Source organism: Triturus cristatus, chromosome 11, assembly GCF_964204655.1.
Source record: "Triturus cristatus chromosome 11, aTriCri1.1, whole genome shotgun sequence".
In the NCBI taxonomy this organism is placed as follows: domain Eukaryota; kingdom Metazoa; phylum Chordata; class Amphibia; order Caudata; family Salamandridae; genus Triturus; species Triturus cristatus.
Genome location: NC_140594.1, coordinates 395,154,520 through 395,179,532, shown reverse-complemented (window position 1 = coordinate 395,179,532; position 25,013 = coordinate 395,154,520). Strand labels below are relative to the sequence as shown.

Sequence of the window (25,013 nt, the reverse complement as noted above, 5' to 3'; positions counted from 1 at the left end):
TATTATGGAGATATTCAAGGCAACAGAGAGGCACAGGTGGGACAAAGTATTAAAACACCAGTCTGTGATTACAACTCATTTGAAGAAAGGAGAAACCTCCACCAAACCAGTGCACAGCAACAATTTACAAAACGAACACGAGGAGATGATGGACAAAGCGCTGAAACTTTTCAGACACTCACCCCCAGTCACAGATCCGGGCTGAATCCATCATCATTCTTTTATCTCACTTCGCCACTTTAGTTCAGACCCAGCTATATGCAAATCAGTCTTGACCCTGTGGCTCATGGGAACAGTCCAGCCTGAACTGCCAAGCCAGGTCTTCCAGAACCGGAAACTGAGGTGGCGAAGTGAGCTAAAGAATGATGATGGATTCAACCCAGATCTGTGACTGGGGGTGAGTGTCTGAAACGTTTCAGCGCTCCGTCCATCATCTACCAGGCACCGTGCTTGACAGGAACCACAGAGTGGTACATGTAAAAGAACTACAAAGAACAGAGGGTTCCAATGCAAAACTAATGTCTCTAAACTGACTATAAATTGTATATGACTTTTCCCAAGCAATAGTGGTTGGATTATTCTATTCCAACTATCTTCTGGATTTCCATTGTCTCATTGAGGTGCTCCTCTCTGACTCCGCTTTAAAAATTGTGCACGATACCACTGTGTTCTTTAATCAAGGTTCCTGTCTCTATACTTATGCAATTCTTTTAATGCGCGACTGTGTTAGTGAGATAGTAGTGTGAATGTGATTATGGTATGCTTGATTGCTTGGATTGTGTTAGGATGCAACAGGTATGAGGATGTTTTAATTGGTTTGGCGCAGTTTATCCTTTTGGGGGAGCCATACTTCCATTTGTTGTCGTATGGATTCAATTGGACAGAATACATTTATGTTATTGTGCTAATATGTGACATCATCAGCAGTGGATTGCGGTCGCGCGAGTTATATTTAGCTGAACTAACTATAACGGGGGAATATCAATGGTTTTTCCAAGTGAAATGTCCAGCTAACTATAACATGTGTGAAACCTATGGTTTTTTTAGTGAATTTGTAAGGTTTTTTAAATGCTAATTTATGTATGTATTATTATATTTTTTATATATTTATTTTACAATAAACTACCTATGTATATAGTTCTAGATTGACTGTATCCTGTAATATGGAATGGCTCATTTAAAATGTTTTTTTTTTTTTGGTAAGGGTTTTTCACCGTGTGCGCACCACGCGATTTTTTGAAAAAAAATAAAATGTTTTTTTTCACCCTTCGGGCACCCCCTGACAAAGGCTAGGGGGTCAGGAACTCTCTACCCTGCCCCCTTTTCACGTTCTCCACTTGTGTTTTTAGCTCTCTTCTGCCTCTAAAACTCAAAATGGCGGCTGAGGGGTGCGCGGACCCCACGATTTTTTGAAAAAAAATAAAATGTTTTTTTCACCCTTTGGGGTCCTTCAGGGACCCCCTGACAAAGGCTAGGGGGTCAGGAACTCTCTACCCTGCCCCCTTTTCACGTTCTCCACCTTTCTTTTTCACTGCCACACACAAAATGGCGTCCGACACTTCCTGATTTCGACCGATTCGAATGTTGACTGACATCTAACCACCAATCAGAATTACGCTCGCGCACGGCACCGTGCGCGCATATAGATATTTATGTACTTTTAACTGCAATTTTCTCAGGAACTACTGAACAGATTGACACCATATATGCAAAAGGCACATCCCTGACTAGAGGACTACCTCTTTGCCAAATTTCAAGTAATTCTGTTCAGCCGTTCGGGTTGTACCTTCGACTAAAGGTCCTATGGGAAAATGCATGGGGAAAACGCGTTTTGGGACCCCCCTTTTTTCTCAGCCCCCGCTTGGCGAATCACCCTGAGACGTTCAGGGTAGGAGCTGAGCGGAGCGCCCCATTAGTTTTGAAAATTTCACGAAGATAAGTCAACCGGCGCCAAAGTTATTCAAAATAGAATTTTCAGATTTCCTATGGGAACTCGGTCCTAACTATAACTATCTACTGGCGACCGCCAGTAGATAATATAAATATATATATATATATATATCACACACACATAAACCCTAAACTATCCTTGCTACCCCTATACACTACCCTTCTAACAGAAAAATATTTACCACTACTCCGCACGACCAAACCCTGGACCCAAAAACACCTTTCTACCCATATACACTACCCATTCCTGAACCATAAAAGATCTTTTCTCCCTATACACTACCCTTCCCTGAACACTAAAAACCCTTGTACACTACCTGTCCCTGAACACTAAAAACCCCTACACTATACATTACCATTCCTAAACTCTATATAAAAAAATCTTTATACCCCTAAACACTGCCCATCTCTGAACCCTAAAAACCTCTTGATTACACAAAATTCAACCTATTTCTTACCTCTGAATGCTCCAAAATACCGCCAGCTACCTCCCATCCACCCCTAAATATGATGTAAATATGTGTTGCAACTTTCCTCATTGTAAAGAACACTCACTGACTCTGAACACTAAAAAAAGCCTTGTCACCCTCTGTCCCTGAACCCTAAAAACTCCTACACATTTACATTACCATCCCTGAACCCTAAGAAAACCTTTCTACACTTAAACACTACCTATCAATGAACCCTGAGAACCCATTGGTGCCCCAAAATGCATCCTATCCAATACTACCCCAAAACATTACCCACGCCTTCCCTCCCACCCACACACCCTTAAATTCATTGTAACTTACCTTATGGTGTGGTAAAGGTAAATGCATTTTTTGTTGTCCCTGTTGTATTGGACGCTCTGTAGTGATGTTATAGCCTTAAACTAGGCTCAAGAGTAAAGGTAGAACTGCACTCTTTAGAGCTTTCTTGGTGCATTTTGGGTAAGCTTAGGGCAGTCTTTGAGCCCACAGATGGCAGCCGCAAGGGGAAGACCTGCTGTGTCTCCTGGTGCTATTATAACCCATTCTACGCCAAAGCACCTGCTGCATGCAGATCTGAGGTGACCCCGACTACTGACAGTGACTGCGGTATCTCCACAAGATGGCACTTGTCTGCTTCCTGGCTTTGAGAATTTAGACAGGATTGTAAAGAAAGAGGCTATTTTAAAACAATCGCATAACAGTTGTTTCAACCAGACACTGGAGGTATTTTCTTTCCTCTTTACCGGTCAGTAACAGATGGATATGGACCACCATGGTCTTGCGTTACTTACCGATTTGCTTTCTTGCTCTGCAGGTGGACTATGCCAAGACGCTGCATTATGTGGGAGCAGGTGTGGCCTTCCCTGCTGGACTTGTGTTTGTGTGCCTGCAGTGTGTTCTGACGTACCACCTTGCAGCAGCAGCCCTCGACTACTGGATGGCGCACCTCAGGGTCTCCCTCACCGCAGTGGCCTTAATCTCACTCGTACTGAGTATCCTTTTATGCTTGGCATTAGTCCTTGAGCATTGGACCGTATGTTTGTGTGGAGTACTTCAGAGAGCAATAAAAGATGCTAAATCATGTTCTGCCTGTGCTAACTTTGCTGTGCCATCTTGAGTCTGGTCTGCAAGGCTTGCTGGTGTAGGCAATTTGTGTGGTCAACACAGGACATAATTAAAGTAGTTAAGTCATAGTTATTTATTTCATGATTACTGGAAATACACTTGGAGACAGCTATTTTTATTGTGTGTACAAGGAAGTGTGAGAAGAGTGTTTGAGTGCATAGTTTTCACATCATATGTTGATCAAGATAACACCCTGTGATCACCAGTACGGTGCACAGGCACTCTCTGTGCCCACATAGCAATAAATGTGTTAGGTGGAGAGGCAGAGGTACATTTTCTCCCCTGATTTGTCTTGAGGGGGGGGAGGATTCCACAGGCATTTCAAGAGCCTGGGCTAGGTCCTTGTTCATAATTGTGCACACCATGCATCTGCTTTGCACATGCACTCTGCTTACTGAAGTCGATAGCTAAATATTTTCTGTTGGGGGGGGGGGGGGGGGAAATAATGTATCTACACATTAATTGTAAGATGGTCTGTTCCTCCAAGGATTAGAATAAGGCTTTCTTAATTGTGTTTCACAATGGGAATCGGGAACAGAGATGGAGCTACAGTCTGAACACGCCGTAGTAATGTTATAGTAATAGTCGGTATGAGAAAGTACCGCAGTAAAAAACATGATTTTTAAAATTCAGCCATTGGCGAAGTCAGTAGAACTGGAGGTGACTTCCAGCCTTTGGCTGCTTTTCTGTCAACTCTTGTTTTGTATTGTCATGGTTTTTGTAAAACTTTATTCTAGGAACTGTCAGACCATCGCCAATAGAAAAAAAAACACATTGGTAAAAGCAAATATATTTTTGGGGTCTCAAAAAGCAAACTTTGCTATAGTAGTCTATAACACAAAAAATAGCTAGTTTGTGTATTAATAGCTGCTCCCTCGGGGCAGAAGCAATGGCGGCTCCTGCTGCATGCGGGGAACTGGCTGGAGCCTTTGGGCTCCCCTTGTGGCCCCAACAAGTTGGCACCCACCTTTAAAAAATGTGGGCCTCCCTTAATTTTTAGAAATGACCCTGAGGGTCCTCCGGGCATAACCAGGCTCAGAAAGGGGGGGGGCCCTGGGGACTGGGGATGGCTCAGGGAGGGGGCCTCACGGCTCCCTCCTTTTATTTAAAAGAGTGGGCAATGAGTGATGTAACATGTGAGGTCATAAGCAGTGCATTGGGGAGGCACAAGTTATAGTTAGCGCTCTAACTATAAATGGTGAATTTCTGTGGAGATTATATATCTCCACAGAAATTCACCAGTTATGAGATATATATATATATATAACAAATTGGCTTTGAGAGCACCAAACTTAAAAAGAGCACACCTTAATCGCTCCATCCCCCACCGACCTAACTGCAGAGCTGTTTTCTTAATTTAATAGGAGAAAGGAGCAGAACTGCAGCTCCGCAAATGAGACCGTTGCAATGTGTTAACAGTGCATTCCTTGCGGAACTGCCTGATATGCTGTGCATTTAAAAAGTCTATACATTGAGAAAAGAATCAAAGGCCAAAGTAGTCTTAAAAGTACCACTCCCTATGCTTTACTGAATGCTGTGCTATTTGCTAAGTGGTGGCACTGAACAGAACATGGTGCATTAGCCCTGAGCCCACGTAGGCAGTTTGTAATCTAGAAAGGGAACCAAAGAGGCTTTTCTTTCATTGTGTTCAACTCTTCGAGGACTATGGGCACTGCTATGCCACTGGTAGTCCTGTTAGTGGCTTGTCTGTGACGGTGTCCCTATAGTTGCTTTTCTGGTCCTTCTTAGTTAGGGCAAAGCACTGCATCATCCCAATAATCAACTAATGCTTTCATTCGTTGACCACCCATTCCAGTGGTATTAAGTTGCAAGTCTATGACAGCCATGTGAATGATTCTGTTGGAGCGAACCAGCACCTATGGGTGGCCATCAGTGCAGGCGCATATACCTATGCGGATGGGGTGTCAGTACATCTGGCCCTCTGAATGGAAGCCCAGATGTGGGAGAGCAACCTATTTTTTTTCACTCCATTACAATTCAAGTGCACTTCTTCTGCTCTGTGTCTAAGAGGACATTGCGTACTGATGACTGGAAGGGGTTGTATGGTAAGAAAAAGAATATATGATGTCTCCTTGTTTCTCAGACTGAAGCATTTAGCCTGGTCGCTGCTTGTCATTGAATGAACCACATACATCCCATCAGCCAAAAACAGAACATCTAGCAGAAGAGATTTCGGTCTCTAACATCTACTGTCGCTCGACTGCATTCAAATCAACTACATCTAACAAAGCCAAAAACAGAACGCCACCTTGTAGTAGAGATACCCAGGGTCGCTGGCATTTGCTGTGGTTTGATCCCTTGTAGATTAGCTACATCGAATATCAGTTACAACAGCACATCTACTAATGTTCTAAATACCCAATGTTGCTGGCATATAGTATAGTTTGCGTAAAGATCAGTAACATATAATATTAGGAAGAACAGAACATGGATTGGTTCTGGATACCTAATGATTCGACCTAAAGGTCAGCTGCCTTCTGCTAAACATCTGTCACCCCCAGCAATTTGGGATAAAGAACTTGGGAAAAATGGGTTAATGACTTGTACCGCAAGATGTTACTACATTATAGAGTATGCCACAGTTGTGAGCTGTGCCCAAATGAAAGGGCTCCCATAGAGAATGCTCTGTAATGATCTGTTCCAGGGCTCATGGATTCAATCTTGTTCTGTTTCTTATAGTGGTATTTAGTTTATCCCTACCTCCTTCGAACAAAGGGATGTGTTAGTTCGAGGAAAAGCCCACAGTACACAAAAAGGTGCTGACTGCTTCTAAATCTCAATTGGAAACTCCCATGCAAGGGATGGGAAGTCTTTTGGAAAAATAATGGGCAGCATTATGTGAGCCAACCTAAGCAGCAAAAATAAACAAGCACTCAAGGGGCAATAGGTTTGGCGTTGGCTCTGACCTTTAGGGTTTGCAAATGACTTTTGTAGGAAGGCATACAACACACTAGAGGCCCCGTGGCACTGTTGATGGAGCTGTTGTCTCTCTTCTAAGTAAAACAGGCACTGTCTAAAAGCCAATACCTATTTTTCTTTATGGTAAAAGTACACATTGCATCAGTAGTTCCTGGCAGTGAGGAGGACTCCTTATTGTGCAGATGTCACATTGTACAAGAGCGGAATGCTGTTACTCACAATAGAATAAACCAGTGGCTGTAGGGGGCTGACTCTGTGCTCCAAGCTGGATTGCTCCATGCTGGATCCTCTACTTTAATTTTTTTTTTTTATTACCTTTATCTTTTCAACAAAGACTCAACAGATGTACAGCATTGAACAGCACGTACTAGTGGATTGTACAGCAGAGTGTCATGATTAGAGTAGGACCTCTCGACTTAGTGTAGTTCCTATTTCCCTTATAGGCTCTGTGCATTGAAATAATATACACTATAGTTTTTGCATAGGACTAAGGTCAGTATGCTTCTATCAATCAATCAATCAATCGGCGAATTTGTATAGCGCGCTACTCACCCGCAAGGGTCTCAAGGCGCTGGGGGGGGGGTCCGCTACTGCTCGAACAGCCAGGTCTTGAGCTGTTTCCTGAAGGAGAGATGGTTCTGGGTCAGCCGTAGATGGGTTGGGAGGGAGTTCCACGTTTTGGCCGCCAGGTAGGAGAAGGACCTTCCCCCGGCAGTGGTCTTGCGAATGCGTGGAACGGAGGCGAGGCTGGCGGAGCGGAGCTGGCTGGCGGGTGGGTGTGTGGAACGTGAGGCAGCTGTTGAGGTACTTCGGGCCCATGTCGTGCAGGGCCTTGTGTGCGTGGGTGAGGAGTCTGAACGTGATCCTCTTGTTGGCGGGGAGCAAGTGCAGGTCTCTCAGATGGGCGGAGATGTGGCTGTGGCGGGAGACGTCCAGGATGAGACATGCTGACTCGTTCTGTATGCGTTGGAGTCTTTTCTGAAGTTTGGCAGTGGTTCCAGCGTAGAGGGTGTTCCCGTAGTCCAGGCGGCTGGTGACGAGGGCCTGGGTGACTGTCTTCCTGGTTTCGGTGGGGATCCATCGGAAGATCTTGCGGAGCATGCGCAGGGTGTTGAAGCAAGTTGATGAGACGGCGTTGACTTGCTTGGTCATCGTGAGAGAGGAGTCCAGGATGACGCCCAGGTTGCGTGCGTGGTCCGTAGGCTTGGGTGCGGTGCCCAGTGCGGGGGCCACCAGGAGTCGTCCCAGGCGGAGGGGAATGGTCCCAGGATGAGGACTTCCGTCTTGTCTGAGTTCAGTTTCAGACGGCTGAGCTTCATCCATTCCGCGACGTCTTTCATGCCCTCCGAGAGGCTGGATCTGGCGGAGGCGGGGTCGTTGGTGAGGGAGAGCATCAGCTGGGTGTCGTCGGCGTAGGAGATGATGTTGAGGTTGTGTTGACGTGCGATGGCTGCGAGAGGGCTCATGTAGATGTTGAAGAGGGTGGGGCTGAGTGAGGATCCTTGTGGGACGCCGCAGATGACTTCGGTGGCCTCGGAACGGTGGGAGGCGGACTCTCTGGGTTCTTCCGATGAGGAACGAGATGATCCACTCTAGGGCCGCTCCTTGGATGCCAGAGTTGCTGAGTCGCTGTATCAGTGTGCGGTGGGATACTGTGTCGAAGGCTGCCGAGAGGTCCAGGAGGATGAGGGCCACTGTTTCCACGTTGTCGAGCATGGACCCGATGTCGTCGGTTGCAGCGATGAGGGCGGTCTCGGTGCTGTGGTTTGCTCGGAAGCCGGACTGTGAGGGGTCGAGGTAGCCGTTCGTCTCGAGGAAGGCGAAGAGTTGTTTGTTGACGGTCTTCTCGATGACTTTGGCCGGAAAGGGGAGGAGCGAGATGGGACGGAAGTTCTTGAGGTCCGTGGGGTCCGCGGTCAGTATCTTCAGGAGGGCGCTGATCTCGGCGTGTTTCCAGCTCTCCGGGAAGGTGGCGGAAGCGAAGGAGCTGTTGATGACGTCCCGGAGATGGGGTGCGATGATGGAGACGGCTTTGTTGAAGATGTGGTGTGGGCAGGGGTCGGTAGGGGATCTGGAGGGGATGGTGTTCATCATGCGGGTGGTGTCTTCGGTGCTGACGGGGGTCCAGGTGCCGATGGTGGTAGTGGGGGGCGTTGCTTCAGTGGTTGGGTGCGTGGTCTGGGCGCCGAAGCTGTTGTGTATGTCTGCGATCTTCTGGTGGAAAAAAGTGGCGAGTGAGTCGCAGAGGTTTTGCGAGGGTGTGATGTCGTTGTTGCTGGCTCTGGGGTTGGAGAGCTCTTTAACGACGCTGAAGAGTTCCTTGCTGTTGTGGGAGTTGTTGTCCAGCCATTCTTTGAATGACGTCCTTTTGGTAGTGCGGATCAGCTGGTGGTGTTTGCGGGTGGCGTCCTTGAGGGCTGTCATGTTGTCTGCTGTCGGGTTGTGGCGCCAGATTTTCTCGAGGGTGCGGCAGGTTTTCTTGGAGTTCTTGAGGTCGTCGGTGAACCACCGGGTTCTCCTGCTGCCGGGTCTGCTGTGAGGTTTCCTCAGTGGTGCGAGGTCATCGGCGCAGCTGGTGAGCCACTGTGCGAGGTTGCGGGCTGCTTCGTTGGGGTCCGTTGTGTTGGTGGGTGGGTTCTGGCTGAGGGCGGTGGTGAGCTGGTCGGAGGTGATCTTTCTCCAGCTTCTGCGGGTGGCCTGCTGCGGGTGCTGGTGGATCGTTGTTCTCCTGAAGGTGAAGTGGACGCAGCTGTGGTCTGTCCAGTGTAGTCTGGTGGAGTGGCTGAAGGAGATGTGCTTGCTGGAGGAGAAGATGGGGTCAAGCGTGTGGCCGGCGTAGTGGGTGGGGGTGTTGACCAGTTGCTGAGTCCGAGGTTGGCGAGGTTGTCCAGCAGGGCGGCGGTGTTGCGGTCCTTGTCGTTTTCCAAGTGGAAGTTGAGGTCTCCAAGGAGGATGTAGTCCGATGAGGTGAGTGCGTGCAGGCTGACGAAGTCTGCGATTGCTTCGCTAAATTGTGTGCGTGGTCCCGGGGGTCTGTAGATGAGGGTGCCTCTGAGGGTGGTCTTGGGGTCGGTGTGTATCTGGAAGTGGAGGTGTTCGGCGTCGGTGAGGCTGTTATCGGAGTTGGTCGTGATGCGGAGGGTGTTTTTGTGGACGATGGCGATGCCTCCTCCGGTTTGGTTGACGCGGTCCCTCCGTGTGATCTTGTAGCCGTCCGGGATGGCTATGGCGATGTGTGAGGCTGAGGAGGCGTTCATCCAGGTCTCTGTGAGGAAGGCGACGTCTGGTGAAGTTGTGTCCAGGAGGTTCCAGAGTTCGACGGCGTGCCTGTGGACGGAGCGGGTGTTGAGCAGGATACACTTGAGGTGGTTGTTGCTGGTGTTGGGTTTGGCGGGTGCGGTGCAGGTCCGGAGGCAGGTGAACTTGCAGGCTTGGCAGGTGAAGGGTCCGTGGGTGCGTCTCGGGGTGGCTCGATAGCAGTCGTTGATCCAGCCGGTGTTGAGAGCGAGGAGGGTGGCGGCGTCGTAGCTCAGTCGGGCGGGCTTGCGTCGGTGAGGACCAGGGTTTCTGGCACTGGGCGCGGTCCAGGCGCGGACGGGCGTAGACGGGCTTGCCTTTGGCGCGCAATCGACGCGCCCGTTGCGCGTGCGCGTGCACTCCGCCATAAATGGCGAAGTGGGAGGGAGGAGCAGCTGGGAGGCGGGTGCGGGGCGGCGAATGGGAAGGGAAACATAAGGAAAAGGGGCGGGGAGCAGCGGGGGGGAGCGGGGAGAAGGGCGGGAAACGCGGCAGGGGCAGGACACAGTAACGGCGCAAACAAGGAGAAAAAACAAGCACAGAAACAAAATACAGAGGCAGGAAACAAAATACAGAGAGCGACCGGCCCAGAACAGGGTCAAGGGTCACTGCTCACCACCGCGTGCACTCTGCCATAAATGGCCAAGTGGGAGGGAGGAGCAGCTGGGAGGCGGGAGCGGGGCGGCAAATGGGAAGGGAAACAGAAGAAAAAGGGGCGGGGAGAAGGGCGGGGAGAAGGGCGGGAAACGCGGCAGGGGCAGGACACAGTAACTGCGCAAACAAGGAGAAAAAACAAGCACAGAAACAAAATACAGAGGCAGGAAACAAAATACAGAGGCAGAATACAAAATACAGAGGCCCAGGAGCTCAGCTGCAGGGCAGCGGCGTAACTCGGCAGAAGCGGGGGAAGCCTGGGCTCACTCACTGGGAGTGTGCGCGGTGCGTGGAGCGACCGGCCCAGAACAGGGTCAAGGGTCACTGCTCACCACCGCGTGCACTCTGCCATAAATGGCCAAGTGGGAGGGAGGAGCAGCTGGGAGGCAGGAGCGGGGCGGCAAATGGGAAGGGAAACAGAAGAAAAAGAGGCGGGGAGAAGGGCGGGAAACGCGGCAGGGGCAGGACACAGTAACGGCGCAGACAAGGAGAAAAAAACAAGCACAGAAACAAAATACAGAGGCAGGAAACAAAATACAGAGGCCCAGGAACTCAGCTGCAGGGCAGCGGCGAAACTCGGCGGAAGCGGGGGAAGCCTGGGCTCACTCACGGGGAGTGTGCGCGGTGCGTGGAGCGACCGGCCCAGAACAGGGTCAAGGGTCGAGTACATTAAACTTAATTACTTGTGTGTGTGCGCGCCAGCTAACTCAGAGGTCACTAGAAACTTCTTGCATCAACAAGAAGGGATTGGTTTCTAACAACCGCATAAACATGATAACTTTGTTTACCTTAGAATCGGAACGTGTCTCAGAATCGTGGAAACAATAGTTAAGTTTCACTCAGTCAGTCGTGCATGCTTAGTTTCTTCAGAGTTACACAGAAATAGATGGATGGGCATTTCAATAAAAGGATTTATTGAACAGTCTTGTTTCTCGTGTATGAGATATGAGCTGTTACAATCATTAGACAGTAAGCAAGATATAATACGCTCAGCGTAAGCAGTAAGAAGAAATAATACTGCAATAGCATTGTCTTGTAGCTAAGACGTATATTCATATATACATACATAAATAACACTGGCTAAAAAGTGAATACTCATCTGATGCTTCTAAATAGTTGTACCCCAGTGTGAGTTTAGTATGCCAAGAGTCCCTCTAGGTTCTAGTCAGCTTCATACCTTAGAATGAGAGAGGTGGGTATCTCTTTCCGGGTCTCAAACTCTAACACCCCGTGAAGGGAGTCAGAACACTGGAGACTGGATTCTCTGCGAGCAGGGATGACCGCGTCTGGTCTCTTCCGCACTTGCTGTGCCGAACCGTGCAGTCAAGTCATGCTGAGGCGTGCCGTGTTTTGCCATGGTAAGGGAAGGTATATTTATACCTGGAAGGTGCTTAGGAATGCTAGCATTGACGTAAAGTCGGGCAGAGGAGGACGTCATGGATAAACCCCTAAGGAATAGTAGTTCATGCATAATAGATGAGTTCTTGGAGAAATCAATAATCCTAGCTAGGGAAAGTCCCATCGGCTTAAGGGTCTGGTTTCTAAGAACTCGTTGTGACGTAGGATGGATGGATGTAGGTGACCATGCCTGTATTTGGATAGCATGGCTAATGCCTAAATAAGGACTGGGATTCTTATGCCTAAATAAGGGCAATACGAATTGTGCCTATATAAGGACATGATGCAGGGAAACCTATATACGGGTATCTAAATCGAAACACAACATTATGATCTAACAAAGCATCATGAATCAAAAAACATGATAGTATACTCAATCCAGTTCCTTCTCTGTTGTATCCTCGCTCATACTTGACTTGTTCTTATCACTCATTCGATTCAACAGTTAGGAATGTTACCAAAGCTCCCTCCACGTTCTAAGATCCTCTTCTAACTTGTCATCCCTTCGACTAGCTTTCATATGGGCGTCCTCCTTCAGTGTCCATTCGCGGACATCCCTCAACCACACAGCAACCTCAGGAGTACATTTTCCCATTCACGTTATTGCAACCCTATACTTCTCTAACACTATTAGCAGCTGCAAGAGTTTGTAAGCTATCTTGCTCTTTTTGGGTTTCTGACATTTCTCAGCAAGCAGTGCAGTGGTGACGCCTCCACACGAAGGCCTGTGCCACTCCTCACCCTCTCCACCACTTGAGCCAAGAATTGACTTACCACGGGTACCCCCACGCTTACTGAATGAAGTCTGCCCCCGCTTCTCCGCACCAATGACAAGTATCTGAGCGGTCTGGCACAATGCGGTGCAACTTCACTGGGGTCATGTAGGTGAGGTGTAAGTAATTGTAGTGTATTGGCTTGAAGCGTGCATTGCATGATACCGCATGAGTGAGTGCACTTATTGCTTTCCACGTCCTTTTACCTAGGGGCTCAGTCATGTCTGTGTCCCATGTCACACATGCCCAGGAGGGGGTGGCTTGGAGGGGGTCGAGTCAGCCCTCATTGCATTATAGAGGAGAGAGACGAGTTTGCATCCAGCACCACATGTTAGCATTATATCTCGCGTTTGTGTCGTCTGTGGAATGACGGGATACATAGGCCATGTTGATTTAAACAGGTCCAATATTCCAGCACAATGGAAATAGTGCCCCCGTCCCAGCTCAGAGTCCTCACAGGCCTGTTCATAGGAGATGAATGTCTCGCCCGGGTATAAGTCAGCCATTATGTCTCAACCTCCCTCCATATCTGGAAGGACATATTGTCCATCATTTTCCACACTGGAGCAAGAATCCATACTAGAAGTTCCAGTTGGAACGGAGCGCGTCTTAAGATCCCCTCCACGAAACACTGCCAGGTGCTCCCAGTCTACCTGACTACATACGGCATGTCATCAGGGACTCCTGCCCCTTCCATCAGCGCCGTTGGGAGTCTGTCCGGCAGGACTCGTCCCTTCAGCAGCCTCTTCTCCCTGTTGTCCCCTTCATCCAGCCACCGGGTCGCATGCTGTAAGTGACCCGCATAATAGTAAAGATCCAATCTAGGGCCCCCCCCATACTGCTGGTTCAAAGTGTCCAGAGCCACTCTGCTGCGATGACTGGCCCAATAGGGGGACACCAGTATAGAGTTCAATTACTTAAATACCCGCACGGGGATAGGGCACAACAAATTTTGGAGCATATATAAGCAATGCGGCAGCACTATCATTTTGGACACCAACAGTCTGCCCATCAAAGAGAGCGGCAGTTTGTTCCAAAAGGACCACCGACTGCATCAACGCATCGACCATCCTGTGCACATTGAGGTGTAACAATTAGAAGTCCTCAGGCGCCACCTGTACCCCCAGGTATCAAAAATGTCCTGTCTCCCAGCGCAACCCAAGACAAGGAAGTTGCTCCAAAGGTAGGGCAGCCAAGCGGGCCAGTGGGAAGAGAAAAGATTTAAGTCTGTTAAGGCGCAGTCCCAAATAGGTAGTGAAGTCCCCCATGAGCTGCAGCCGCCTAGGCATCGCCTCACAAGGCGAGATGACATAGAAGAGGGCATAATCTGCATTTAATGATATCACGTAAAGCGTCCCCCTCCTCTTCCCTCCCCCCCGTCCAACTGCCCCACTGCTCAAGATCCCTACGTGCCCAAATTGCCAACGGCTCGAAGGCCAGCACGAAGGGCAGGCAGCTAGAGCAGGCAACACCTGGTGCATGCCCACTCCAGCATCCACCCCTCAGAACAACTCTGGCCCACGTGGACCTGGCCACACGGCGCAGTGTATATGATTTTGACTCCGAGACGAAACCCCGGACTGAAACCCGCTGCCCTTAGTACTTCCAGCAGGGACCCACTGTCAACCGTATCAAAGACTTTTTGGAGGTCTATGGATACCATGGCCAGTTCCTCGTCCCTGTGTTGTACCTCGTGCATGACAAAGGTTAGCCACCGTATGTGACTGGTATAAACCCACATTGGTCCTCAGTGATCAAGTGGGGCATGTATGGAGCCAATACTTTGATGTCTGAGTTAATCATGGTGAAGGGGGGGATGGGCGGCTTTCCTGCCCCGACTTTATACGCATACAAATCTCCCCTTACTGCATGGTTGGGGACAAGAGACCCAGCTCATATGCCTCCTTGTACACCTGTAGTAGGGGCTGCACCAGGCTCGCCAAGTGCGTCTGGTAAAATTCTGATGGAAATCCGTCCGTGCCCGGCGCCTTGGCCCCAAGCAGTGCCAGCAACGCCTCACAAACCTCTTCAATGGTCCCTGGTGCTTCGAGCTCCTTGATCCTGAAGGTAGGTGGCACGTTAATAATAACCCTTGTAAGAATGGTACATAACGGTCCTCATGAGTCGCCTGGTCCACTCTACATACTTGCTATAAGTGCTGTCTCAACACTTCCAAGATTTCCCCCCTGGCATGTGCTAAGCCCCACGCCACATCTGTCATATCAATGGCCTACATGCACTAACTACCACTCCAGCCCATCCCTGACACGTGCCACAGTCACCCACAGTAAGCATAACAAGCATTGGCATAGCCAATAGGTCTCGCCTTTGGAACATTATACGTGTTTAGCCATTCAACAGTTGATGTTGCACCAAGGATATTGTGCTGCAGAATTAAATACTTCTAAGGTCCCAAAGGCGAGACCTATTGGCTATGCCAATGCTTGTTTTTATTATGGGCAAATGCCTTTCTCCCCCTGTGTCACTGCTTGTGTTTCTGCAAAAAGGAGGAGGGCTCACTATAAACCAGGCATAGGCAAACAAAAAGAGGGGCGTTTGATCGGCATTTTAAATATAGCACATCAACTCGGATGTCTTACATACCGTTTTTTGCCTCTGAGGCAAGTATTGATTTTATAGCTCCTGCTTTAAAGATAAAACACGGTTGTAAAGACCGAGGCCAAAGAATATGTTTATCTGCGGGGTTTGCAGCCACCTGATGTTGTTTTTTCAGTGTCCGGACAGGGTTTGATTAAGCTTTTTTTTTTGCTGCAGTTGAATCTGTGGCTCAATGTCTTAGATTTACAAGCATTAAAAGGCACAGGGTGTCCGGTCTATGACCCGGAAGCTAGAACCGATAATTTATGTTAGGAAATTACACTCATTTTATCGACCTCTGAAAAAGGAAAGGCTCCTCCAGCACACCCGAGTTCGCACAGGTGGCCTTCAGGTAGCTCATACATCGCTGTTGACCCATCTCATGCCTCGAGGGTGACGTGCAGCCAGAGGCGCAACTAGAGCCAAATTTCGGGGGGTGAGGGGGGCCTAAGAAAAAATTTCGGGGGGCTGAGTCTTTAAGCAATAGGCAGAGTGAAGCTGCAGGGGCTCTTAGAAGGGGTGAAACAACAGCAAGGCCTCATTAACATGGACATGGTGTTAAAGACCTGTGAAGTGCTCGGTTGCGGCTGTGTGTGTGCCCGGGAAGCGGTCTCATCCCGGGCGCCACACACATACGGGGGGTGGGTGAGAGCTGAAGCCCTTTGAGTCCAATGGATGTTGCAGCCAGTCTTAGTTTGTCAGCCAACCGAACCTAATCACTTCTGTGATAAGTGAAAAGGAACGTCCTAGCATGTGTAGCACTGATGCGAGAAAAAAACACAAGACTGTCGAATTAAATGACAACCCTGCAGCACATTGTGGGAGCTAGTGCTGTGAAACCAGACTAACTCTAAGACAACTTGTCCTCCTAGGCTAGAAGATCTCTGGGCAGCCTCTGGGCTCAAGTCACCACTAATTCAGGGCATTTTGGGGGAAGTGACATTGTTTCACAATAAACCAATCAAATTAAAGTACCAGATTTGAGTAGTTTGTGAGAGGAAAGCTCCGCCTTGGAGCATACTTTCCTGTTGTAAAGTCATTTGACCCCAAGGTACATTGTGCTTGCCGTGTAGGGGTAGAGAGGTATTTGTAACAATGAGGGGTTAAGGGGGGGCTTGGGAGAGGAGACTAGGTGCACTATTTCATCTTAGGTGTCGAACTAAGTTTGAAGCAGGCAGAAAATATATGAGAAGGGTCATTGACATCTGCCATCTTACATTCAACTCTGAACGTTTTAATAAAGGGGCAATAGTTCTATTGTTGGGACAGAAAACAAGCAGGAAGTGGGATAAGGGAGGGGGGTAGGCGGAAAGAGGCACGCAGGCTTACAAATGGTGTGCACTTTTCGTGGCCGCTTTGATGTTCTCAGTGGCCGCGCGGCTCACTGAGAACAGCAAAGCGGCCGCGAAAGTGATCACGCAGGCGGACAAATGGTGCGCGCGCCCGGCACACATGCACTGTAGCTGGAGGCCTGAAAAGCCACTAGTTTGCACTTCCAAACCCCGGGTTACTAAAACTCTCGCCAGAGCAGCGCTAAAGCGCTGGCTCAGGCGAGATCTAAAGAAAAAGAAGACCAGATGTCCGGGAGTTCAGCTGTTTCGCCCTCAGTCCTCATCCACCGCTGTTGCCACCTCCAGCAATGTTTCCGGGACAACCTCCTCTGTCGGGCCCAGTGTCTGCGACTGCTCCTCCAGGTTCGACGTGGTCCATGCATCTGGCGACACCAGGTCCCGCAGGTCCTTCGCCCCCAGCTGCCCGGTGCCATCCTCGCCCACGGTGCTTCTGTGTTCCTTCTATAGGTCTGTTCCCAGGTACGCCAACGAGCATTCTTTTCGCTGTGATCCTTTTACCTGGGCGAGTACCCCCACACTCATCTCTGGGCACGGCTCATGTTGCGGCAGAGCATCTCCCTGCACCTCCAGCCATTCCCGCTTCTCCTCTGGGGACTCGAAGAAATGAGCCTTGCCCCAGTACTTTCAATTTTGTCAGATTTAAGAGATGTATTGCAGTTGTAGGTCCCGCAACTTTTGCTTAACCCCAGGAAAGGTTTTTGTTGGTCCTGCACCTGCTTTGTGTAGTCCGGATATATAGAGATTGTATTGTTCTAATAGCTGAGATTCTGCAGTTCCCTGGCTGCACGTAGGATACACAGTCCCTGTCACGATAAGTCAGCACTTTAGCTATGATAGCCCGTGGCTGTGCTCCTGGGGGGAGGTGGTGGGGGTGCTGAACCAGGACCCTGTTCGCCCTATCCACAGCAAAAAGTTCAGACTGTCCCCGGGGGCGCAATTGCTGGATCCTCTAGTTGGAAGCAAAATAAAACTGACACTTTAGCAGACCAATGGATGAAGAAGACTGACCGCCCCTGTGAGTATTTAAAATATATATTAATTTCCCGTAATGCCATATGAAGTTCTCAATTTTTTCAGAATTGTCAATTAGTGCATTGTGGGACATGCAGTACATAGAATGGCTATGGTCCGAGACCTTTCAAAAGCTTTTGGGACAGCATGTAGAGGAGAGGACAGTTCATGATTGACTATGATAATGAATTTCTAACAAATTGTTTGCCGATACCAAAGTGTTGAGCCTGTCTTACCCACATGATTCAGGATGTTATAACTAAATGTCTGACCATCCTTTTTCAAAACTTCTCCTTAACATTTTGCTCTAGGCGGGATCTTTTTCATCCATGAGAGCTCGCTGCTGCAGCACCTTGCCGCCATCTGCGAGTGGGTCTTTGTCATTGACATCCTGGTTTTCTACGGCACCTTCACATATGAGTTTGGCGACGTGTCAGGTGGCACCATGATTGCTGCCATCCAGCTTTCGGGTGCCCGTGGTTGCAAGTCCCCCACCAGCAGCAGCACTTCCACGCACCTGAACTGTAACCCTGAGAGCATTGCCATGATCTGACGGCGGACTGGGAGGGGTGACCTCAGCAAGGGCCACCTCCCCCAGACTGGACCATACATAGACTTTTAGTGATTTTTTTTTCTTCTTTTTAATCCCTGCAAAAACAGGTGTTTTTTTTTTTCTTTTAAAGAAGAAAGGTATTAGTGCAAAAAAAAAAAATATTCTAGCTATATATATATATATGAAAAAGGCTGACACACAACTCACGTATTCATTTTCTACACACTGACTTGTCTTTTTTATTATATAAACAGTAAAATATATATATATATTTATATCGTCGTACAAAATGGTCACTAGTTTGCCACATGGCAGGGGTGACACCTTTGATCAGTGTTGGTCACTTCAGTTTTGTACACAACTTTCAGAAAACTTTGCTGGGAATGCTCGTCACTAGGGTAGGTGGATATGCTCTTTTATTGTGTTTTTTTATTTTTTATTACTACCTAGGAGTGTTCTTACGTGGACCCTAGGTTCTCATATGCTTCAGGATCTGGGAATCCTAGGCTGTCCATCTCAGGTGGTGGTGCTTTACGGTGACCTGTAGGATTCACTTGAGCATTCGTAAACATATCTCAAAGTCCTGGTGATCTCAAAACGTGGGGTGGAGGAACCCGATCCTCACTAATTTCTTTTTTTTAAATATGTGTTTTTTTGGGCGTCTTGTCAACTATTGTTAATAGTTAGAAACACTGCCAGTTCTTAGGTGCTGAATGGAAGGAGATGCAGAATAATAATTTCAAAGTAATATATACATATGCCATTCATATTTGCGGGTGTCTCAACCTTAACTACAAAGCTTTTAAAAAGTTGAGATTGAAGAATATACCTATAAAGATATTTTTTTATTACACAGTAATGTAGATCTCAAACTGCATTAAGAGGCTCCATTCATTAAGTGGGTGCAAAGATGGACATCTCTTCTCAGCAGAGGCGTCCAAGGAGTAGAGCTGGGCATGCCTTAACAACCCTTTCTGTAAGCAGTCTTCGCTGTACAAATGGTCAATATACATTGGGTAAAGTTATCGCAGCCATAAGTAACAATTCAGCTTCCAGTGCTCCGTGTTTGTCTAGGGGAACAAACTTCTTTCCCCCTTGTTTTAAATTTCGCAGTTGTTTTAAATTTGCAGTGTAGTGGCAAAACTGAATAGATTCTTCAAACATTTTCCCTTATCAACTAATGTTGTTGAAGGAACTTTAAACGAAAATAATATGAAAAAGAAACAGAGCCTTCAACTAATGAGGGATAGCAGCTGCAAGGCAAAGTCCAGAGCTGCTCTAATTTTTAAGCAACGTTTTCCAAGTTGTTTGTTGCAAGCTACATGTGATGTCAAAGGAAACCTAATACAGTAAAGAGATTGTGGTCAGGATCTTCTTTCTAGAGATATGGGTACTTCATGGATAATTAACACTCAAGCCGGAAAAGGCAGCAGGTGGGCTTTTGAGATTGTGAATTGGTCCCTAGTTTCACTTGGGAATAAGTGGACGTACCCAAGGCAAATAAAATGCATTTAATTCATTGTGTACACCAGCTCCCTTGGCCCTTCTGCAGCAGAGGAGCTGAGGATGGGTTTTTAGATTGTGATTTGGGAGCTTATGTATTAGTGTATTTCCCCATAGACACAGAATGGGTAAAACCATTTCATACATAAGGGCTTTCATTCTTAATCTGAAAAGAGTGTGATTTACTCGATGCAGAGTGTGCATTTTTTGAAGTAGTCTATGCCAGCAGAGATCCTCCCTTATCTTGAGTGCAGTAATAAGTACTAATGGATGTGCTTCAGCACCACTAAGTACCATTTCTGAGTGAGTATTGGCACTGCCAGGTCACAGGGAAATGGTGAGAAGGTCCATTATTGCATGCACAGATATGGTAGGAGCCGGGCTTAAAATGTCAAATGGGCATTGTAAGTGTCTGACCTAACTTCTTGACGTTTGTAAAGGTTCTCTAGTGACTCAGCGGTTATATGGAGTGTGAGCTCTCTCACAACCCAGCGTTGTTTGTTTACATATCAGGCTGCTAGAGTTCTTAGTTCAGAAATTGAGAACACAAGCCACTTCACAAAAACAAATGTTGCCAGCTGCTCATTCACTATTTGAGTTCCACAAACTCCCAGCTGCTGGATAGTTCCTATATAGAGAACTTGTTGATACTCTGTCAAAAGTTGGGAAAAAAGCCTTTTCCAAAGGGCCTTTTAGTGTATCTTTGATGTCCCTCCATAGGATGCTGCTACTCTTCTCATTACATGTTTCGTATTTTATGAACAGCATAGCATTTTACAAAACTCTATTAACAAAAAGAAGTGTGTAAAGTAGCGGATCAGGCACAGCATTCGGAACACATTCAAATAGTTCAAATTTTGATAAACACCAGCTCATCAGCAGGATCTGATTTTAATTACCCTATGAAGCTAGTGATTTATGATCCTTTACTGTAAATTCTTAAAGCACACCTTTGATCATTGAAATATTGGTGTGAAATCTATTTAGAAATTAAGAATAACGATACACTGTAGTTTCTAAGTATCTCTGACAGGTGTTTGTAGAGGGACACCATCATGTATGATTTAATTGAACACCTAAAGCTGTCTTTCCATTGGTGCATCAAGTAGCTGCTTTGTCTTATGGCCCTCTGTTTGGTTACGTTCTCCATACATTTTTTGGGCTGTTATATAGAGAGAATAAACCTAGTGGAGACGGGCTGGGTAGTGTTTGGCATGGTAAGAGTGGCAGTGTGGGGAGAGCAGGAGAAAGGTGTAGGGAGTTTTGCTACAGTGTAGTGGAATTTTCAGGCATCCAGCAGCATCACTAGTTACACAGTTGTAAGAGTTGTGTTCTTATGACACAGCAAAGCAAACCCTCCACCAAAGTTCTTTCACCTTTATCTCAAAGAATATGCAATTCTCTGTGATGCCTATAGCCCCATTGATTCTGATCAGCAACACCTAGTTACCCAACAGTTACCCCCCCCACTGCCAACCCCCCACCCTGTACACCCTTCCTGTGACACAGTTTGTTTTACACATTGCCAAGAACTTCTTTCCTTATTAATAGAGGGCATACGGCCTTGGACACTGTGCTACTTTCTTCAATCAAATCTTTTCCCGGAGAGAGTTGGCATGTGAAGGATGGACAACTTAAGTCTCTTTCAGTTGGGAGACGGGAAATGTGCCCAGTAATGTGACGTTTTCTGGAGAAAGAGGTGGTGCCAGACTTTGTGTCTTTCTTACATGTGTGTGGGAACGGATGTTCTATTTTTCTGACCTCTTTCTGACTGCACCCAACTAACCGAATGACCTCTACCCTCCTGTTTAACTTTCACAAGCTGCTCTTAATTTACAGTTTTCAAATTGGAATATGTTTTGTTTTTGGAGGGGGATGCATATTTGTGTATTCTCACTGGGTGCCAAACCAAATGATACTTTCAGCTGGCTTTGGCGCCCGGGTGCTCATAAGGCACCCCTAACTTGCCAAATCACATTTCAGTGTTGTTTTTCAAGGGAAAATTCAATAAAAAAGAATTTTAAAAAAAACAAGCCGAGTAGACTCTGAATAACAAAATGTGCTGCCTTTGTGCATGGGGTGACCTTTCTTGTTGACCAATCTCTGAACTTTCAGAATTTGGACTGTCTTAGTCTCTTTGCACTTGCTGTGTATGGCTTTAAGAATGGCTCTACAACCTTTTCTATAACACGAGCTACTTCTGATCATTGACAATAGTCCAGAATTACTTATGGCTTTTGACTATTGTTGCAGTAGTTATTACATCAAATGCTATCACAGAAGTGGCCACACCTTGCAGGATTACTAGTAGGGACCACCAATTTGTATTCCTGAATATTGAGTGACAAAATATCATCATGCCTGTATATCATATCCAGAATATTGATTGACTATAGTGTGTGTCTGTCTGTCTGTCTGTCTACTGGCAGTCGCCAGTAAGTAGTTAATAGTGAGGACCATGTTTCCATAGGAAAACATTTTTTTGACTTTACTATAACTTTGGCGTTGTTTCACAAAATTTTCCACAAGAAGTGTCAAGTTAGGTCTTGTTGTGCATGGAAAGTTTCGGGGCGACCTGTTAAGCGGATACTGAGGGAAAAAAGGGGGGGGGGGGATGTAAAACAAAGTGTGTTTTCCCATTTTAATTTCCAAAGGGACTTTTGACACAACTACAGCCTGAGCCGCTGGACGGAATTACACTGAATTTGGCAGAAAGGTAGCTTTTGTTTTGCAGCTTACTCTTGCAGTTATTTAGTGTAAAGCTGTTCAGTTAGTTGTCGAAAAATTAAACAAAATGTTCGAGGTATATGAGCTGCAGATTACACACTTTTGCATAGATCGCCATCTGGTGTTGGGCCCGGATGTTTTTCCTCTTGGAAAGTCTTTGGGAGTCACGAGGTCGGTGACTCCTCCCTTGGTCCGTATTGCGCATGGGCTTCGGCTCCATCCTCAGATTGTTTTTTTCCGCCATCGGGCCCAGATGTAATACTTCGCGCTCCGGTTCCGAACATTTCCAGTTAGACGATCGAAGCGGATTCCTCGCTCTTCGCGGTATTGTTCAGATCCTGATCTCCTCAATCACCTTCTCTTCGACACACCTTCGATTCCAGTCGTCGACAGCGGCCTTCAGGCCTATCCAAGCTCCGGTCCCGGCTGATGGAAAGAACTCCATTCAAGAAGTGCCCTCGATGTGGGTCCAAATTCCCCCACACCGATCTTCCTGAGGTGTGCAACCTCTGCCTCTCTCCTGAACACGAGGCTCGAGACTGTCCCGCCTGCAAGTCTTTCAGATCCAAAAAGACTATTCGAGATCGAAGGGCCAGACGAAACATGGCGCACTCCTCGACCTCCGTTCCAGTCGACATCTTCGGGGACGACGTCGAAGCTACGGGACAGCAGCACACCGAAGAGGACCTCGTCAGTGCTTCCGAAGCCGACGACTCTGATGTGGAGGACATCACCCCGGCGCAGAGGGTCGTGAGTAAAATACCCCCTCCCACACCCGCGCCGACACCCAAAAAGGCTTCGGTCACGCCTTCGCCTCCGGGCCTAGGCAAGACCAAAGACACTACTTCGAACACCCCACCTTCGGGCCCGGTGAAGAAGCCTAATAAGCCTTCCTGCGGCTCGGGCTCGAGCCAGCCTGCCAATGGTCCCGATAAACACACTTTGGCACAGAAGAAGAGATCAGCCTCTACCTCAACACCGAGCTCCGCACCAAAACCCTCGGTGTCGAAACCCAGCCTCTCGGTACCGACCAAACATCATAAGGCCCTCGGCACCGACACTCCAGTGCCGAAGCCTGCCTCGGCGCCGACCAAAAAATTGGAGGTTCCAAAAAAGCACGGCACAGACAAGCCTAAAAAGCCATCGGCCCCGAAACCTTCGGCGCCGACCGAACAGCCATTGTCTCAAGAACTGTTTACACCGGATCCTTTGCAAAAGACACTTACCAAGGATCCAAAAACTGGACATTTGGCACTGTCTTCTAAAAAGAGACATTTGGACAAACCAGCTCCACCTCCACCTCCAAAGAGGAAAGACTCTGCTACCTTCCCTTTCAGAGTGCCTTCCCCACCTCCTCCACCCCCGCCCCCTCCACCTTCTCCACCCCTGCCTCATCACTCTCCAACCCCGTCTCCAGACCATGATGATCAGGGGGACCCATACTACGATCCAGCAGATGTGCCACAAGACCCCACCCCTACAGGATCCCCAGACCCATGGGACGATTATAATAATCACGACATTCCAGATGTCCCACAAGATGACCTTTATCCATCCAGGCCATCTCCACCAGAAGACTCATTAGGTTTTCACCGCCTACTTCAGAGGGCGGCACATTATCACGGGGTAGAGCTACACACTGACCCGGTAGGGGAAGATTTCCTCCTCGACACCTTTGATACCGCACATAGGTCTACTTCTATACTACCTATGCTCAAGGGGGTAATGAAACATGCGCCAGAGGTTTTTAAAGACCCAGTCAGGGCTAGGGTCCTAAACCCACGCATAGAGAAAAAGTATAAAGCTGCCCCCACAGATCCTGCCTACAGCGCCACTGGTTTCCCTAGTTGTATCCACTGCACGGAAGAGGTCAAATTCCCAGGCGTCAGGCGAAGCACCACCACCTGACAAAGAGTCAAAGCTACTGGACGCGTCAGGAAAGCGCACTGCGTCACAGGCAGCCAATATATGGCGTATCGCCAACACTCAAGCGCTATTGGCCAGATACGACAGAGCCCATTATGATGAACTAGAAACCATCATGCACCATCTCCCAGAAAAATACAGAAATAGGGCCAATGAATTAATTCAAGAGGGTAAGACCATAACTAACACCTCTATACGCTGTGCCTTAGACGCAGCAGACACAGCCTCCAGGGCCATTAACACTAGCGTCCTCCTCCGTCGCCATGCTTGGCTGAGAGTTTCAGGGTTTAAACCTGAGGTACAAGCCTCCATATTAAATCATCCATTTGATCAAGAACATTTATTCGGTACAAAAGTAGATGAGGCCCTCGAGAAGATGAGGAAAGACACAGATACGGCGAAATCTATGGGAGCCCTACAGTCACACCCTCCTAGGCGCTTCCTTCGTCGCTCTTCCTTTCGGGGCAGAGGCTACTCCTCAGATAGCGCGTCCACTTCCTACAAATCCCCTGTTCAATCCACCTTCACAAGGGGTTATCAAAGAGGCTGCTATAGAGGCAATAACAAAGGCAGAGGCAAAACAAATACCGCCCGCTCTGCCACACCGCCTACCCAATGACTTCCCCCTGCTCCCTCCAGACCATCCCACTCTGGTCGGGGGCAGACTACAAAATTTCCTTCACGTCTGGGAGTCCATCACATCAGACAGATGGGTGACCCAAATTATTCGTTCAGG

General features: G+C 47.9%; 1 protein-coding gene across 1 annotated transcript in view; it reads left to right on the top strand.

The window, feature by feature from the left end:
• TMEM150A (transmembrane protein 150A) overlaps positions 1 to 21,654 on the top strand; it is an 87,270-nt gene extending 65,616 nt beyond the window's left edge. The window contains exons 7-8 of the mRNA XM_085635209.1: positions 3,235 to 3,412; positions 17,880 to 21,654. Of these exons, the coding sequence (XP_085491335.1) occupies positions 3,235 to 3,412; positions 17,880 to 18,121 (420 nt within the window). The 3' untranslated portion in view covers positions 18,122 to 21,654. The remainder of the gene's footprint in view (positions 1 to 3,234; positions 3,413 to 17,879) is intronic.
• Positions 21,655 to 25,013: the final 3,359 nt, after the last annotated feature.